Source organism: Daktulosphaira vitifoliae, unplaced genomic scaffold (genome assembly GCF_025091365.1).
Source record: "Daktulosphaira vitifoliae isolate Bord-2020 unplaced genomic scaffold, ASM2509136v1 Scaffold_1, whole genome shotgun sequence".
NCBI lineage: Eukaryota > Metazoa > Arthropoda > Insecta > Hemiptera > Phylloxeridae > Daktulosphaira > Daktulosphaira vitifoliae.
Window position 1 is genome coordinate 81149639 of NW_026099572.1, and position 18679 is coordinate 81168317.

General features: G+C 23.3%; 1 protein-coding gene across 1 annotated transcript in view; it reads left to right on the forward strand.

Moving 5' to 3' along the window:
* Positions 1–3490, forward strand: part of LOC126900915 (tachykinin-like peptides receptor 99D) — a 28473-nt gene extending 24983 nt beyond the window's left edge. Inside the window, exons 4-7 of the mRNA XM_050676953.1 lie at positions 949–1264; positions 2172–2272; positions 2337–2427; positions 2939–3490. Coding sequence (XP_050532910.1) covers positions 949–1264; positions 2172–2272; positions 2337–2427; positions 2939–3133 — 703 coding nt within the window. The 3' untranslated portion in view covers positions 3134–3490. The remainder of the gene's footprint in view (positions 1–948; positions 1265–2171; positions 2273–2336; positions 2428–2938) is intronic.
* The last annotated feature ends 15189 nt before the right edge of the window (positions 3491–18679 follow it).

The following is an 18679-nucleotide window of genomic DNA, read 5'->3' on the forward strand; positions in this document are numbered from 1 at the left end:
AATTACTGAACACTCTGTATTGCTTTTTCTTTAAACTATCCCATGAATATATTTAGAAAACTGGTGCTAATTTTAATCGTATTGCCATCTTATCAGTTTGTTAATAGATAATTTCTAGTTTGAGTGACAACTGTTGCCTCTGTACAAAATTTCATTAGGCTGTGGAGAATTTTATCTAGCCATTTTTTTTCTTTTATTATGTTCAGTGTGATTTTTACTGACATTAATATATAGAAACTATTCTGGTAATGTTATTAGATAATTATTGTAATATGTAATGTATAATATAAAAGGATTAATTTAAAATATTATAATATATTCTCAAACATATGAATTGTGGCCATATTATTTTCTGGTAACATTGCTGTAATATTTTAGACTAAAAAAATAATCATTTAGAAATATTTACAGTATAGTTATTGTTCTTTTTAAAATTGAATTTTGGAAGATATGAAAACATTTTTATATTTTTATTAAAGTATTTTAAGTTGAAAATGATTAAAATTATAAATACAGTATTTTACCAACGTATTGCATACATACAATTTTCTAGAAATATATTATTTCTATTAATTTTGAATTGTTTGATACCTTATATTTTTCTGATATTGTCATTACATAACAATTTTAGAATTATTATTTGACCATTCTCTTATTATTGTTATAACTTTAAATTTATAACATTAAAGATTTATTAAATATCTATAAATAATTCAACATTTTTACCTGGTTAGTTCAGACCTAGTACTTAGGGTAATTAACTTTTAATTAAAAAAAAAAATGAAAAATATTGACCTACACAAAATCTAATACATCATATAATTTCTTTATTATTATCCGAATGAAAATATGTAAATATACTTTTATAAATTGGATCACAAATATTTAATATTAAATTATTTAAAAATTTTTTAAGATTTATTCATTAAAACATAACCATATTTACAGAGCTCGTACGTCTAAGACACAATGTCTTATAGTAATAGGAACTATATGGATTGCTGGACTAGTGTTGAGTTCACCGATGGCTTACAATTTTCGTGTTGTATACCTGGATGAAGACTGGCCATTTTGCTCGAATGTAAATCTTACGAGAGAAGTAATGCTCGTATATAAAGCACTTTTAGTCATTGTGCAGTACGTTATACCATTATCCATTATGACTTGGGCATATTCTGGAATCGGCTTCGCTCTTTGGGGGTCATCAGCACCTGGTAACGCTCAATCACAAAGAGATTTAAACTTGATGAGAAATAAAAAGAAGGTAAGAACTTAAATTTCATATTCTAGTGGATTTTATTATTATAAGGATTATTAAAAATAGATATTTTTGTATTTCTAAATAATTAATTTTTTTTATAAACCTATTTTTAATGGCCATTTTAGTATTAATTTTTAGAATAGAAGCTCATTAATAAGGAAATTTCTATTATTGCAACAAAAAATTTTTCAATTTAAAATTAATCCAAATAAAATCATTGTTTTGAATTTGTTATAAAAATATTATCTATAATAAAAAATTAAAGAAGTATTTTTTTTAATCAGTTTTACATTAATATAGTTCAAATAAATGTATTGAAATGGTAAGAAATAACTAAATTTAAGGATAAATCCAAAGTATATTTAACATTCTTAAAAAATAGAGTATATTGTCAGAGAATTGTAGAAAACAGATGGAAACTATTTTATTAAAATGATTCAAAGTTATATCAAAATTTATGCACTAATATAATTCAAGAAAGATCAAGATACTCTTGTAGGAAACGAGAAAATCTCGTGAGGCGCATTCGTTAATATATGAGATTTATCACTTTCTTACTAACTTAGTGTTTAATCTTAAAGACAGATATAACTTAAATATTATATGCGGATATGTGCAAATAGTTTTTATATATTTATAATTTTGAAATATAAAATGAATATTTAAAATCAAACCTTATCAGTCTTTTTTTTATTTTAAATTCTAAAATAAATAAAAATTATGTTTAATCTAAATAAAAATGTATACATTTCCTGTTTCTTATATACTTTAAACAAATCCCTAAAATAAAGTTTGTCTACTATAGATAACCATGAAATATCATATTTGGTTTCATCACTTTTTTTATTTTTCCTTTGTTTAATAAACATACTACTGTATTTTAATTTTAAAATGTTATTTTTACACAAAGGTTATTAAAATGCTGATCATTGTCGTTGCATTATTTACGCTTTGTTGGTTACCATTGCAGACATATAATTTACTACAACATATTTTTCCTAAAATAAACGAGTGAGTGAAATATCTTAAATAATAAATTTATAAATAAATTATGTCCTGCAATTATTTTGTTTAGGTATTCTTATATAAATATAATTTGGTTCTGTTTTGATTGGTTTGCCATGAGTAACAGTTGCTATAACCCGTTTATATATTCAATATACAATGTAAGTACTATAAAAAAAAAACTTTTTATAAAGTTTTTTTGATATCATTTTGTATGTAAAAAATAATAATAATATGAGCGATCAATTATTACAAAACATTATTGCACTAAAATACATTTCATAAAGTTTCAGACCCAATATTACGTAAATAAAGTTTTATTTCGTAGTTATATTTCTTGGACTAGTTTTTAATTCTCTTTGTGAATTTAATATTATTTTTAATATAGTATTCTAAAGTCAGGCAACTTTTTAGTGAAAAAGTCAACAAAAAATGTCTTATTGAATAAGTTTAGTAATCTAGAATTCAATATAAGCTTTAGGGTATGAAATAAGAGAACGATTAGAAATTTAATGCTTTTGGTAAGAATTTGATTTAGTTTTGTCAATTTCAAATGAACCAAATTGAACAATTCAATTATTTTTAATATACTATCTATTTAAAACAATCAATTTAATATATGAGTAATTTAGATATTTTAACTAAACATATAAATTAACTTTATGTTATCAGGAAAAATTTAAACAGGAGTTTAAAATGAGGTTAGATTTTATGTCAGGAAAAAGGCCATTGACAAGAAATATGAGCATATTTTCTAGTGGAGGGTTTGAATGGCGTACAAACCATGTCAACGTTCACGAACGAAATAAAAAGAATAATTCAATTGTAACCACTGATACTCCACTTATATTAACACCCGAAAGTTAAATGTAACATAAACTAACAGTATGGTCAGAAATTCATTCATTAGTTGAGTGAATAAAACCCATTTATTAAATTTTTGAACTTAAATTGCTGTTACAATGATTCCATTTTCTTTGTCATTTTGGCAGTTATTGTTAAAATATTGTACCAAATCGTAGTATTGTAACATTGAAAAAGTATTGATAATTTTTTCTTTTGATACTTATTTCTTACGAATATACAATTAAAATGAATTGTTAATATATTAAATATCAAATTAATGTTGTAAATTAAACCATTTGTTATATTAATAGAGATTTAATTTAAAGTAGAATTATTGTGTGTACTGTCCATATAATTAGAAATCTAATTACATTTAAAAAAATGTCCTAAATAATTTTTTTTTTTTTATTTTTTAATAATTTTTTAAACTACATAATAGTAAAATTGCAAATTATCAAAAGAGCTCATATGTGTGTTAAAATAAAAGAAAAAAATTGTATGTTGTTTTTCATTTCACACAACCAATATAATCAAAACGTACGTTAACTTCAGTTATTCGGTATGTATTTTTAAAAGATTAGTTATTAAAACAGGTAAGTTCACTAGATAATAATTCATAATTTTGTTTTATTTTTAATTAATGTTAAATTTTCAAATTTAATTCCTAGCTATTAAGTAGTCATCATTCTTATATTTATTTCCATTGTACTCGTTCACAGTACTATTAAAAGGAAATATACCATCAAAAACTAGTTTTTACGTCATCCCGTTGCAGAGTTAATGAATGTTTTAAATTATGACAAAATCAATACATTTTTAATAAAAGTTCGTATAATAAAATTTGCATTGTGTAAAGTTAAATCCATACAATATGGTTCTTACTTAAAAAATAAGCTCTTCCTTTTAGCTTCGATGCGAAGCTGAGAAGGTATTAATTTTACCATGATGTGTTTATTTTTTTTTTTTTTTTTGTCTGTCACTACTTTTTCTCAGCTCTCACTGGACCGATTTCTTTTAACAATACGTCAAAAGATCACAAATTGTAACTAGTTGAAAACATTACCCTTAAAAATTTAAAAATTTTCCCTCGTTCCCCGCAAATGGGGGAAATATCCAAAAAAATTACAAATTTAAAAATCGACAAATTTTGTCATTTTTTTCACTTTTTTTTCTTAAAACTTCCATAACTTTTTCAAAAATCAACAAATCAACATAATTTTTTTTTAAACTAAAACCTTAGATATTTTCCTTTCATTTGATATAATTTTTTTGAAAATTTAACACTTAACCTGCTCATGGGGGGGGATTTAAAATTGCAACTTTTTTACAAAAACTAACTTTTTCAACTTAATTTTTGAAAATGTTCCGGAAATACTGCGTCCTTTAAACATATATCAAATTAAAGCTTATTTTATGTACTATAAAATGAAAAAAAAAAATTTGTCCCGACACCTTATCTTCTATGTGCAAATGGCTGTCGAAATTATAAAAAAAATGTAATATTTGCGATAAAAATCACCTTTTATAACGATGTTTTTTGTACTTAAAACTGCCATAACTTTTTCAAATATTAACTAATCAAAATAATATTTCTTTATATTGAAACCTTAGGTAATTTTCTTTCATTTGATATCATTTTTTTTTGAAAATCTAACACTTATTCTGCTCACAGGGGGGATTTAAAATAGCAACTTTTTTACAAAAACTAACTTTTTCAACTTAATTTTTGAAAATGTTCCGGAAATACTGCGTCCTTTAAACATAAATCAAATTAAAGCTTATTTTATGTACTACTAAATGAAAAAAAAAATTTGTCCCGACGACCTATCTTCTATGCGCAAAAGGCTACCGTATTCAAAAATATGCTATTTTTTTATTAAAATTCTGGGTTTTGTATTTTATTTTATTTTAAAATATATTATTAGGGGAATAAACTGACTTTCATGAATATTATATAATATCATTGACATAGAATAAAGTTCATAAGACATATGAAATTATACTTATTAACATTTTTTACTTTTTTAAAGTCGAAAAAGTAATTTTTAAATTTGAGTTAGCTTAAATAGCCAATTTTATCATGCAACAAAAAGCAACGAACAGTTGCCGAATGGGTAACATCTTGATCTTTCACGCCAAGGGTACGAGGTTCACATCCGTCTGTGACTGCCAAAATTTTGCATTTTTTTTTTGAGTTAAAATAGAATTTTCAAATCATTTGATATTTATCTCATTTAGATTCAATAATTTCAATAAATATAAAGGATCTTATCACTATAGTCTCCCCTCGTGAGAAGAAATTGATATTCATGTTAATATTATTTTACTATGTGGTTCTTTTTNTTCATTGTTATTATTATTTTACTATGTGGTTCTTTTGTGGCTACAATTTATTTTGCCAACCCTCACTAGACCTACTTTTTTCAACGGATACGTCAAATGATTCATTTAAGTTTATGATTNGACGTCAAATGATTCATTTAAGTTTATGATATTTAAGTTATTACTCTTAAAAATAAAAAAAAATATTCCTTATTCAAATAAAAAGTAGCTTAACCAGCTTTTTCCATACAAACAATTAAAATCATTAATTTTTAATATTCTTAAAGTATTTATTGTCGAATTAGATTTGATATGATAAAAGTATTCAACTACAAAAGTAAATAATTTTACTTTATAATTTATTAATTTTTTAACTCTATTTCTGTGTGCTACTACCAGTCTATAATATGCCAAATTTTTTAGTAATATGTTGCTATATAAATCATAAATTTAAAAAAAAAATGATTTTTAGTTTCACCTGAAGTTAACGATGGAGTTTTACAATTATAATTATATTTTTGATAATATGCTCAATTGAGTAAATCTTTTTAACTACTTTGGTTTGATTGGTTCATTTAATTAAAGTAAATTATTAAAATTAATTAAGTTCTGAATATTTCAATTGCAGAATTTTTTTAAACACCAAAAGTTATTAGGATATGATTACTATTCTTTCTATTTCAGTTATCTATTACGATAAAAATGTAAAAAAATCGAATTTTTCTGACAAATGTACTGTAATTAGTAATTATAAAATTTCCAGATTGCATATTAATCTTAAAAATTTCATTTTTTTCAATTTAATAATGTCAATTTCAAACTTGCAAGTTGAACTATAAGTTATGGTAACAAATTCATTTTTTAGCTTCGATGCGAAGCTGAGAAGGTATTTTTCATTAAAACTTTCACTTTAAAAGACAATAAAAAATAGGTTCAAAATGATTACCTTTAACATATTAAAAATCAAAATCAGTATTAATTTAATACAATTTTTTTTGTTCTTAATTATTTTTTTTTATATGTAAATACTTATTTTTTAATAATAAGTAATAATATTAAAACTTAGAAGTAATAGAAAAAGTTTAATTGCACATTTGAAAACATCACGAAAAGTTTATTTAGAAAAGTATATTTTTTTTCTGATGAAAGTTCCTTTTGTTTAGTGTATTTATTCATAAGTAACAAAATTTTTTTATTAAAAAGTATTGCATAAATTCCTTTAAATTTGTATACGCATTAAAAGTATATGAATATACAACTCCTTTTTATTTTTATAATATCTCCGTAAAAATTACAATATTATATTATTGAATACCACTTTCATACTCAATTTAATTACTGTAATTATTATGTATTCATATATTATAGTTATAAATCGGGGTAAAATTAAGAGAATAAGTGTTATTGTTGTTTTTGAAATACTCTACCAATTTCATTTTTTTCTATTTAATGATATCTATTTCAAATTTGCAAGTTGAGTTAAAAGTTATGGTAATAAATTCATATTTTTTTTTTTTAAACTTTCACTTTAAAGGACAAAAAGAAGTTGGTTCAAAATGATTACTTTTAATATATTAAAAATCGATAATAATTTGAAAATAATTAATTATAAAAATTATATAATAGATAATTAAACGAATTACTAATCTGGATATAATTATGGAAATAGGAGTTGATGTTGGGTTGGGTTGGTTACATTTTTAACTTTATAATGCTACAACTCATTGAAAAATGTATGAATCAACACAATTTTTTTATGAGAAATAATATTTTTTAATAATCCCTTTTTCATTCGACATTCTTTATCTTAATCAGGGTATTAATAAGGAACTAGCAGATCATGCAGCTTTTGTAATTATCCACCAATTTCTTAGAATTAAACACTATCTACTGATTTGCATCGAAGCGTTTCTTATGATAGTGATTTTAATCACTGTCAGATTAAATCTATACTGGACCCAACTATGCAACGTCCCCACTATGCCGCGACTCCACTGTGCTGGGTTTTTTTTAGTATACTATTAACTAATAATTGATTGCCACAGTAAAGTTATTATTAGTAATATTGATCTTTAGGGTGGTACTTAAAATTTTTGTTAAAATATAAAAATTATACAATATAGAGTAATTTGAATGCTTATAAAAATGGGATACGCAAAGTTTTAGTTGAATCAAAAAACATTAACCTGCCACAAAAAGCCTTAAAGTTTAAAACTTCAATAATTTTGAACAGCCGTATATTTGTCATTGTATTTTTTCATTATAGCGCATTAAATAGTGGAATTAAAAAAAAAATTGTAAAAACTAAGCAAATTTAAAATAAAATTTTATGCAAATTATATTATTTAAAATTAAAAGTATATTTAATATAGTAATTTAAAACTAAAAGATATAAAAAATATGTAACTTAAAAGCCACAAAAATTACTAAAAAAATCAACGATACGTATTTCAAGAACAATGTTACTATTAGCAACGCTAAACACATAAACAGTAAGTGTTAAATATTTTTATATCTATTTGATTTGAATTTAGATATAATAAATATATTTTTCATTTTAAATTATATTAGTCACAAATAATCAATTATTTTTATATAAATTTTATTCTAATTAATTTTTTATAAATTTATTATTTATGAAAATAAAATTAGTACATATATTTTTGTTGTTACAAACTAACTAATTGAAAAAACTAAGCGTTAGTTTTATAGTACGACAAATAATAAGTAAAACTTGTACTATAACTATTTGTTTGATTAAATCTAAAAGGACACTTCAAGCGTAAAATTAAAATTAATCATTAAATGAATTATTTAAAACAATACTTTTTTTTTTTTTGGAATCTGGATTTTAACTGCAGTAATTGTTGTATTCTAATATATCCATCTATTTTATCTACCAGTCAACATTACATTACCAGATTACATTGTATTATTCGACATTTATAATTAATTTAAAAGTTATTTACAAACATATAAATAAGTATATAAACATATTGTTTTAAATTATGATACCATGTACTCACTAAACTTATGATTAAATAATAAACACAAGAAACGTTAACAATGCATTAACTAAGAAACGGAGATATTCAAATATTATACCTAAGTTAAAAAAAAATTGTTTTTTTTATCACTTTATCGAAAAAGTAGAAGGTAGTATCTAGTCTCGGTCCACACTATAGTTGTAAATGATGCCAGATATCTTGCTTTCAATGTAATTATTGTAAATGCTTATTTTCATTATTATAAATAAATATATTCTGCCTTATTATTTATTAATTTTTTTTAGGTACACTTAAATTACATAAAAAAATTGTAATATTTTAAAATAGTAAAAATTGAAGTATTTTCATCAAAATTAACTGCATCGTCATTCAAGAAGTGAAATGGTAAGTAAAATATTGATATTTACTGCTATATTAAAATATTTATTATTTACATAGAATTCTTATTTAAAAATAATAATTTATTTATAATCTTTTGTGTTTAGTTATTGATCTTTTTTTTCATCGCATCTATTATATAAATATTATATATTTAAAATTAGAACTATATTAAATAATATTAGCCACAAGTGATCAATTTTTATTATATTAATATTATAAATCGACAATTACACAAAAATTAGTTGATAGAGTATTAATTAGCATTATGAATTACAGAAATAAAAAGATGTTAAGTAGTATAAAAAAAGAGTGAAGTATGTACAGTAAAAATTATAAAATACAATAAGGTAATTAAATAGTGCAACTAGCGCACGATATAAAAGAAATAAACACAGTAACCACAGAAATCGACCGAGAATTTAGTTTCACAAAGGGAACATGATTGTAAATGTCATTAGATTCTAAGAAATTTTTAATCAGGCACTTACTAGATGCCAATAAGGAGCAGCTCAATAAGTGGTGGGGAAATCACCAACTGCTTACTCATGCAAGTGGTAAAAAGGAATAGAATTAAGGTTTAATTTATAAGCGAATGCCGTTAAAAGATTATGATCCAGTCTAAGTAATGAAAAGTATATATATACTTTTACTTTACAAAAGTAAAGCTAGAAATGATATTGCGGGTGATATTTAGTTGATGGAACCACGGGACCTTAGAAGGATTAGGAACGATGGACTGATGCCATCACGAAAGTAGATTTAAAATAAAGAAAAACAAAGGGAAAAGAAATGTAGGATAACAAAGAAAAGATGACGCATTTTAAGCCAAAGAATCTGGAAACTCGTTACCACGGAATCGGCGAGTCTATTTTTTTTTAGTTTCAAATATAGTTTATAAATAAAATAAATTTTAATAAACTAGTCTATCTTAAATTTGCGTTAAACAGTTTATTAAAGGGAGTATTGATTCCATTATGCTAAAACTTTCAGTTGCTCTCGATAAATGCAAAATAAGCGACTGAGATACAGTTTATGTATTAATTACAACAGCCGAAGCATTGTGTGAGAACGTTGAAAATTAATTATAAAGAAATTTTCAATACGAAACTCGCATATACGTATCCATAATGAGCGCATTGAAAAATTCGCAATTATTATCGGATAACTATTGATGATTCTAATATTATTCATTGGAATGGTACGCTTTTACCTTAATTAATAGAAAAAAAAAGTTAATAGATTTCATATTATTTCATATAATAATGAGAGTCAATTACTAGAAATTAAAGCTATCGATAAAGGAACAGAAAATGTCATTCTTTATATACTTATCGATTGGTATACAAAAGAAAATGTTCAAACTTTTTGCTGTTATAAAAATATACTCAAATGTGGGTAGGTTTAACATATTTGTATTTTATTAAAAAAATCACTTAGACCGTAATATTTTATACTTACTATGTCGACAACACATCTATGACTTTTTTAGACTTGCAGTCTAAAAAAGATTTTTTTTTAAGTTAATTGTATATAAAACTTTGTGCTGATGTACCAAAATTTAAAGGTTTTCAACAAAATTAGAGATCATGTAAAGATTATCAAACTTGAACCAGGTATAAATAACTACTTTGTAAACATAATTAAATGACGTATAAACATGTGTAACCTTTTTAAGATTATTATTAATCAGTAAACGTGTATTTATACATGAAAAAATGTATTAAAAAATAATTTTTATTAAGTTATTTATTAATATAATTAAAAAATAATACGTGCAATATTTTAATTTAAAATATCATTTTTAAATTATTTTTTTAATCTAATAAAGTAGATTTTTATGAAAGTTTATAATTTAAAAATGTTGAACTTTTAAACACTATTTTAGCTCAGATTGCAAGCTTAAAATTTATATCATTAAATTGTTAATACTCTTTTTTAACCAATTAGTAATAATATCGAAAATTTTTAGAGAGAAAAATCTAATTGCAAATTTGAAATCAACGCAAAAAAGGGTTTAAAAAAGTATATTTTGATTCTGATGAAAATTTATTGTGGACCATTTATTCATGATCAACAAGTTTTATATCAAGCTACTCGATTTTTATACAGGTTTTCATTAAAAATAAAAACTACTTTATCATTTTTTATAACTTTCTCGTAAAAATTACAATATAAAGTTATTGAATATCAATCTCATACTATAATTGATTGCTATAATAGATATATATATATATTCATATATTATACTTAAAAATCATAAAACTACTAATTAGGAATAATAAAGGAAATAGGAGTCAATTTTGCTTTTGGAATAATCCACCAATTTTTTAAAATTAAATTTTACTTATAGATTTTTATCAAAGCGTTACTTATGATTGTGATTTTAATCATTGTTAGAAATCATTATACTTGACCTAACTATGCAACGTTATCACTGTGCCGCGATCCCCCTGTGCTGGGTTTTTTTTTTAGTACTTAAGTGTTTATAATTGTTATCTATTATTATTTGAAAAAAATATAATATATTTTATTTGTTCAAATAATTTTTGTATTTTGAACAATGAATTTTCTATAATTTTTAACAAACTATTTACTTAGGCATATTAGTTTACTAACTATACTGTGAATATTTTTTATAATAATTATTTAACCTAAAAAAATAATTAATTAACCATTAACATATTATTAATATAGTCTTAAATAATTGAAAATTTGGAATTATGTACTTGTATTTTCAAGACCAATAATTTTAACGTAAAAAGAAATAGTAGCACAGAGAAAAGTATAGTGGATATATGACAGTAATTAAAATAACTATTTTAAGAAACGTTAAAAATTTGTATCTATAAAATTGCTATAACTTTTTATTTTTAAACAGCCTAATCTTTATAAAGTAAAAATCGTATTTTTAGAAATATTGATTGTAATTGAATATATAATTGCATAGGGAAACAATTTTTTTTTACATATATGTAATATAAGATTTAATTTAATATATGTTTAAAGGACGCAGTATTTTCCGATAATTATCAAAAGATATGTTGCAAAAACTGCTATTTGGAATCACCTCTATGGAGAGGTATATGCCACGGCACCCACTACTATGATACCGTTATTTTTTTAATCAAATACTTTTATTTTTCCAAAAGTATTAAATATTTTTCATATACTACTGGCATGCATTTTAATAAGTGATAGTGTAAAATTTACTTTCAATATATTTCAGAAAATATGTCAACACATAATACATCTTAAAAAGTTTATTGGTGTGTATATTAAAAAGTATTGCTTTATTTACGAGGCTATTATGCAAATAAAAATCGTAAGTGTATCGATGTGTTAAGAAAAACATATATATCATAATTAATAAGTAAATGAAAAAAAATAAATATTTGGTGTAACGTTAACTCAATTATATAATACTTCTTCTCCAGCATTTCAGCTTCTTTGTTTCTCCAGGGGAGTTTATGCGGAGTGTAGTTTTGCAAAAGTATATTCATAATGTGCGAAATGAGAGCGCAGCACGATTATTTCGGCACACTGTAAAATATACTTGTGTACAAATATAACAAACTAATTTAATATGCTATACTGAACGTATAATACACTATAATATATTTCTTACAAAAGAAAATCAAGCTGGGTTAAATAAAATTTAATTATTTTATATATAACAAATACATGCATGTATTACTAATATTTAACAAATCATCTGTATCGTCGTTTATACTACAGCAATACGTATTTACAGGTTTTCAGGATGATTAAAAAACAAATTTGAATTACTTATATTTTAACACAAAAGGCTATTTTACTTTTATAACATACAATGAAACTAAGTGTCGTTAAAAAAAGTATATAATAAAAAATGCCCAGAAATACTTAGTATATCATTATGTATAAAAATTTAATTTTGTCAACTTGTGATATACGCCCTGTTGCAGTATAAGCGTTAATATGTTATTTTATGTACAAAAAGAAGATAACTGAACTCTTAATTATCGGTGGTTGTTGACAATAGACAAATCAATTTTGCCCATAACAACTCATTAATATATTAGAAATATAATAATATTTATTTGTGAAAGAACTCTCAGTGTAGCTAAAGCAGCAAAATTCATTAAATCACATTTATGAAAAATAATTTTTTTATAATTTATTAAAACAATATTTAGTAACAATATTTTATTTTGGCAAAAACAGACAGAATCAATTATAAGAATAAATAGGCCGTGCCTAGTTGAGGCTCTTCCCTAGACCCGGTGCCCTGCGGTCCTTATGGACTTACGGTGCATTAAGTTTTTTGGGCTACTCTTTCAGGTAGGCATTGATTCCAGAAGGAGTACCCGGCTACATCGGGCACGATAAGTGTTGTGCAGGAAAAGTATTACTCCAATTACAGTTTAACAAAAATATAGTAGTCATTTAATTAATAAAATGAGTAAAATTCAAAAATCATAAATAGTGAAATGTATAGGGTATTAATTTTACATTTTTTTACTAAAATCATCACAATATTTTAATAATATTTCAATTTTAACACTATTTTTGGTATCATAAACATTAATAAAATTGTGTTATGAAGTTAATGGTAATAGGTTGAAATGAATACTATAATATAGAATTTCAAATAAAAGACCACACATATAAAGTTGTTTTAGAATCTAATACATAAATATAAATTTTAATTAACATTTAACGTAAAAACTGTAGGAAAATGTCCTACTACAAAGAACAAGATTGTTGGTATGGTAAGGCATTCTATAATACTAAAAAATTTGTTATAAGAGAAATAAAGTTGAAGGAAATAAAAATAATAATAAATGAATTTTTCTATCATATAATACTTACTTTTTTTATATATCCTATTCAATATTTTTTATTAGATACATGAAATAATAAAAAAATAAATAAATTACCTAATAATATAATTCTAAAATATTTACTCCAAATGTATCTTTAAATACCGTATTATTAGTACACTTGTATACTTGTACAATATTTAAACACAATTGACATGCGCAATCCAAAATAATATCCTACTAAAAATTAAATGCACGGACTTAAAAAAAAAAAGCTTATAACTCGGTCAAAAATGAACAAATAAATGACATTTTCAAGGTATCTTTAGAATGTCTCTGGGTAGGTCTGGTAAAAATTTCAGAATTTAAATCGAAGAACACTGGCAGCTATGAGCGTTTTTAATCAAATTTTTAAACGCTCACGGTGTGATAAAAAATTTTTCTCATCTTCGCGAATAATTTTCCTAGAATAATGTCGTCGAGTTCTTTCATTAAAAAAAAATATATATTTGAAAATTGTACATTGTTAATTTTTCCAGCGTTGGATAATTTTTTAAAGTCTTATTATATAATAAGATTTTTATCAGAGCTTCTAATCTTTCACTGAACAGTGTTGGGTTGACTGATCATCTAAGATTATTTCGTGATTTATGGTGTTTGTTATCAAAAAAAGAAAAAAAGAATTTATTGGCTGGCGTTTTTTTCTATGTCGAACACAAAAATTATTTTATGAAGATAATATAAATCTGGTCATCCTAGACGAAATCGAAGTACTATTTACTGTTCTCACTTCGACCAAAATTATACTCAAGATTTAATTTTTCAGTAAGATATTATTTGAAAGATAATTTTATCATTTACAGTTCACTATTTGTTTTTAAAACAATTGATCCAAATTTTAGTAAAATAAATCTATTGTGTATAATATATCTTATATGGACTTTGACACCAGTAATAGATATTTTAAAAGACATGATTTTAAAATAAAACTGTTAAAAATTAGTTTTTAAATTATTCATCGTATTGGGTAGAATGAAGTAATAATCACAGTATTATTATCTTTAAGAAATTTATGTAAATATCCTGACTCGCGTTTGATCTTTTTTATTAGGATAGTTTTAGTAAACAAAGATAGTTTTCAAAAATTAAACTTTTCTGAATTTATACAATTTAAACTAATTTGAAAACTTATTGAAATGAGGTGTTCCAAGTTTCAGGTGAATTGGAATAGATTAATCTTTGACAAAAAAGGCCTAAAGTTTAAAACCTCAATAATTTTAAATAACCCTACCATTTTCATTGTTTTCTTTAAAATAGTATATTATTTAAAGTGTTCACAAAACAATTTTAAAATAATATTTTAAAAAAATTTATCCTAATAATTTTTTTTAGAAGTTTATTATTTATTAAGAAAACACTTATATAAATACTTATATTGTTTAACTTACAAAATAATAGAAATGTCAATGATAATTTTTTTATTCGTGGTAATTATCATGACTATTTATTAATAATTAACTTTAATTAAACCTCCAAGTTGTGAAAATTATCTACAAAAATATCTATTAAGACTTGTATTGCTCAAGTAAAAGATAAAGTATTAAGTACTTTATAAAGTATTAAGTATTTATTGATATTATTTGTCCAAACTAAATATTTTTAACAGTAGTAAATTACCGTACAACATGTATTTTTTTTTTAATATGTATCTTTGTTAAACTGAATTCACTTAAAGCTCTTGATTATTAATAAAAGAGATGAGTGTCTTTTAGCAGAAAGTGTGTATACTAAACAGTGTCAAACAGTATATAATATACTTCTTCGATTTAAATTCTGAAATTTTTACCAGACCTACCCAGAGACATTCTAAAGATACCTTGAAAATGTCATTTATTTGTTCATTTTTGACCGAGTTATAAGCTTTTTTTTTTTAAGTCCGTGCATTTAATTTTTAGTAGGATATTATTTTGGATTGCGCATGTCAATTGTGTTTAAATATTGTACAAGTATACAAGTGTACTAATAATACGGTATTTAAAGATACATTTGGAGTAAATATTTTAGAATTATATTATTAGGTAATTTATTTATTTTTTTATTATTTCATGTATCTAATAAAAAATATTGAATAGGATATATAAAAAAAGTAAGTATTATATGATAGAAAAATTCATTTATTATTATTTTTATTTCCTTCAACTTTATTTCTCTTATAACAAATTTTTTAGTATTATAGAATGCCTTACCATACCAACAATCTTGTTCTTTGTAGTAGGACATTTTCCTACAGTTTTTACGTTAAATGTTAATTAAAATTTATATTTATGTATTAGATTCTAAAACAACTTTATATGTGTGGTCTTTTATTTGAAATTCTATATTATAGTATTCATTTCAACCTATTACCATTAACTTCATAACACAATTTTATTAATGTTTATGATACCAAAAATAGTGTTAAAATTGAAATATTATTAAAATATTGTGATGATTTTAGTAAAAAAATGTAAAATTAATACCCTATACATTTCACTATTTATGATTTTTGAATTTTACTCATTTTATTAATTAAATGACTACTATATTTTTGTTAAACTGTAATTGGAGTAATACTTTTCCTGCACAACACTTATCGTGCCCGATGTAGCCGGGTACTCCTTCTGGAATCAATGCCTACCTGAAAGAGTAGCCCAAAAAACTTAATGCACCGTAAGTCCATAAGGACCGCAGGGCACCGGGTCTGGGGAAGAGCCTCAACTAGGCACGGCCTATTTATTCTTATAATTGATTCTGTCTGTTTTTGCCAAAATAAAATATTGTTACTAAATATTGTTTTAATAAATTATAAAAAAATTATTTTTCATAAATGTGATTTAATGAATTTTGCTGCTTTAGCTACACTGAGAGTTCTTTCACAAATAAATATTATTATATTTCTAATATATTAATGAGTTGTTATGGGCAAAATTGATTTGTCTATTGTCAACAACCACCGATAATTAAGAGTTCAGTTATCTTCTTTTTGTACATAAAATAACATATTAACGCTTATACTGCAACAGGGCGTATATCACAAGTTGACAAAATTAAATTTTTATACATAATGATATACTAAGTATTTCTGGGCATTTTTTATTATATACTTTTTTTAACGACACTTAGTTTCATTGTATGTTATAAAAGTAAAATAGCCTTTTGTGTTAAAATATAAGTAATTCAAATTTGTTTTTTAATCATCCTGAAAACCTGTAAATACGTATTGCTGTAGTATAAACGACGATACAGATGATTTGTTAAATATTAGTAATACATGCATGTATTTGTTATATATAAAATAATTAAATTTTATTTAACCCAGCTTGATTTTCTTTTGTAAGAAATATATTATAGTGTATTATACGTTCAGTATAGCATATTAAATTAGTTTGTTATATTTGTACACAAGTATATTTTACAGTGTGCCGAAATAATCGTGCTGCGCTCTCATTTCGCACATTATGAATATACTTTTGCAAAACTACACTCCGCATAAACTCCCCTGGAGAAACAAAGAAGCTGAAATGCTGGAGAAGAAGTATTATATAATTGAGTTAACGTTACACCAAATATTTATTTTTTTTCATTTACTTATTAATTATGATATATATGTTTTTCTTAACACATCGATACACTTACGATTTTTATTTGCATAATAGCCTCGTAAATAAAGCAATACTTTTTAATATACACACCAATAAACTTTTTAAGATGTATTATGTGTTGACATATTTTCTGAAATATATTGAAAGTAAATTTTACACTATCACTTATTAAAATGCATGCCAGTAGTATATGAAAAATATTTAATACTTTTGGAAAAATAAAAGTATTTGATTAAAAAAATAACGGTATCATAGTAGTGGGTGCCGTGGCATATACCTCTCCATAGAGGTGATTCCAAATAGCAGTTTTTGCAACATATCTTTTGATAATTATCGGAAAATACTGCGTCCTTTAAACATATATTAAATTAAATCTTATATTACATATATGTAAAAAAAAATTGTTTCCCTATGCAATTATATATTCAATTACAATCAATATTTCTAAAAATACGATTTTTACTTTATAAAGATTAGGCTGTTTAAAAATAAAAAGTTATAGCAATTTTATAGATACAAATTTTTAACGTTTCTTAAAATAGTTATTTTAATTACTGTCATATATCCACTATACTTTTCTCTGTGCTACTATTTCTTTTTACGTTAAAATTATTGGTCTTGAAAATACAAGTACATAATTCCAAATTTTCAATTATTTAAGACTATATTAATAATATGTTAATGGTTAATTAATTATTTTTTTAGGTTAAATAATTATTATAAAAAATATTCACAGTATAGTTAGTAAACTAATATGCCTAAGTAAATAGTTTGTTAAAAATTATAGAAAATTCATTGTTCAAAATACAAAAATTATTTGAACAAATAAAATATATTATATTTTTTTCAAATAATAATAGATAACAATTATAAACACTTAAGTACTAAAAAAAAAACCCAGCACAGGGGGATCGCGGCACAGTGATAACGTTGCATAGTTAGGTCAAGTATAATGATTTCTAACAATGATTAAAATCACAATCATAAGTAACGCTTTGATAAAAATCTATAAGTAAAATTTAATTTTAAAAAATTGGTGGATTATTCCAAAAGCAAAATTGACTCCTATTTCCTTTATTATTCCTAATTAGTAGTTTTATGATTTTTAAGTATAATATATGAATATATATATATATCTATTATAGCAATCAATTATAGTATGAGATTGATATTCAATAACTTTATATTGTAATTTTTACGAGAAAGTTATAAAAAATGATAAAGTAGTTTTTATTTTTAATGAAAACCTGTATAAAAATCGAGTAGCTTGATATAAAACTTGTTGATCATGAATAAATGGTCCACAATAAATTTTCATCAGAATCAAAATATACTTTTTTAAACCCTTTTTTGCGTTGATTTCAAATTTGCAATTAGATTTTTCTCTCTAAAAATTTTCGATATTATTACTAA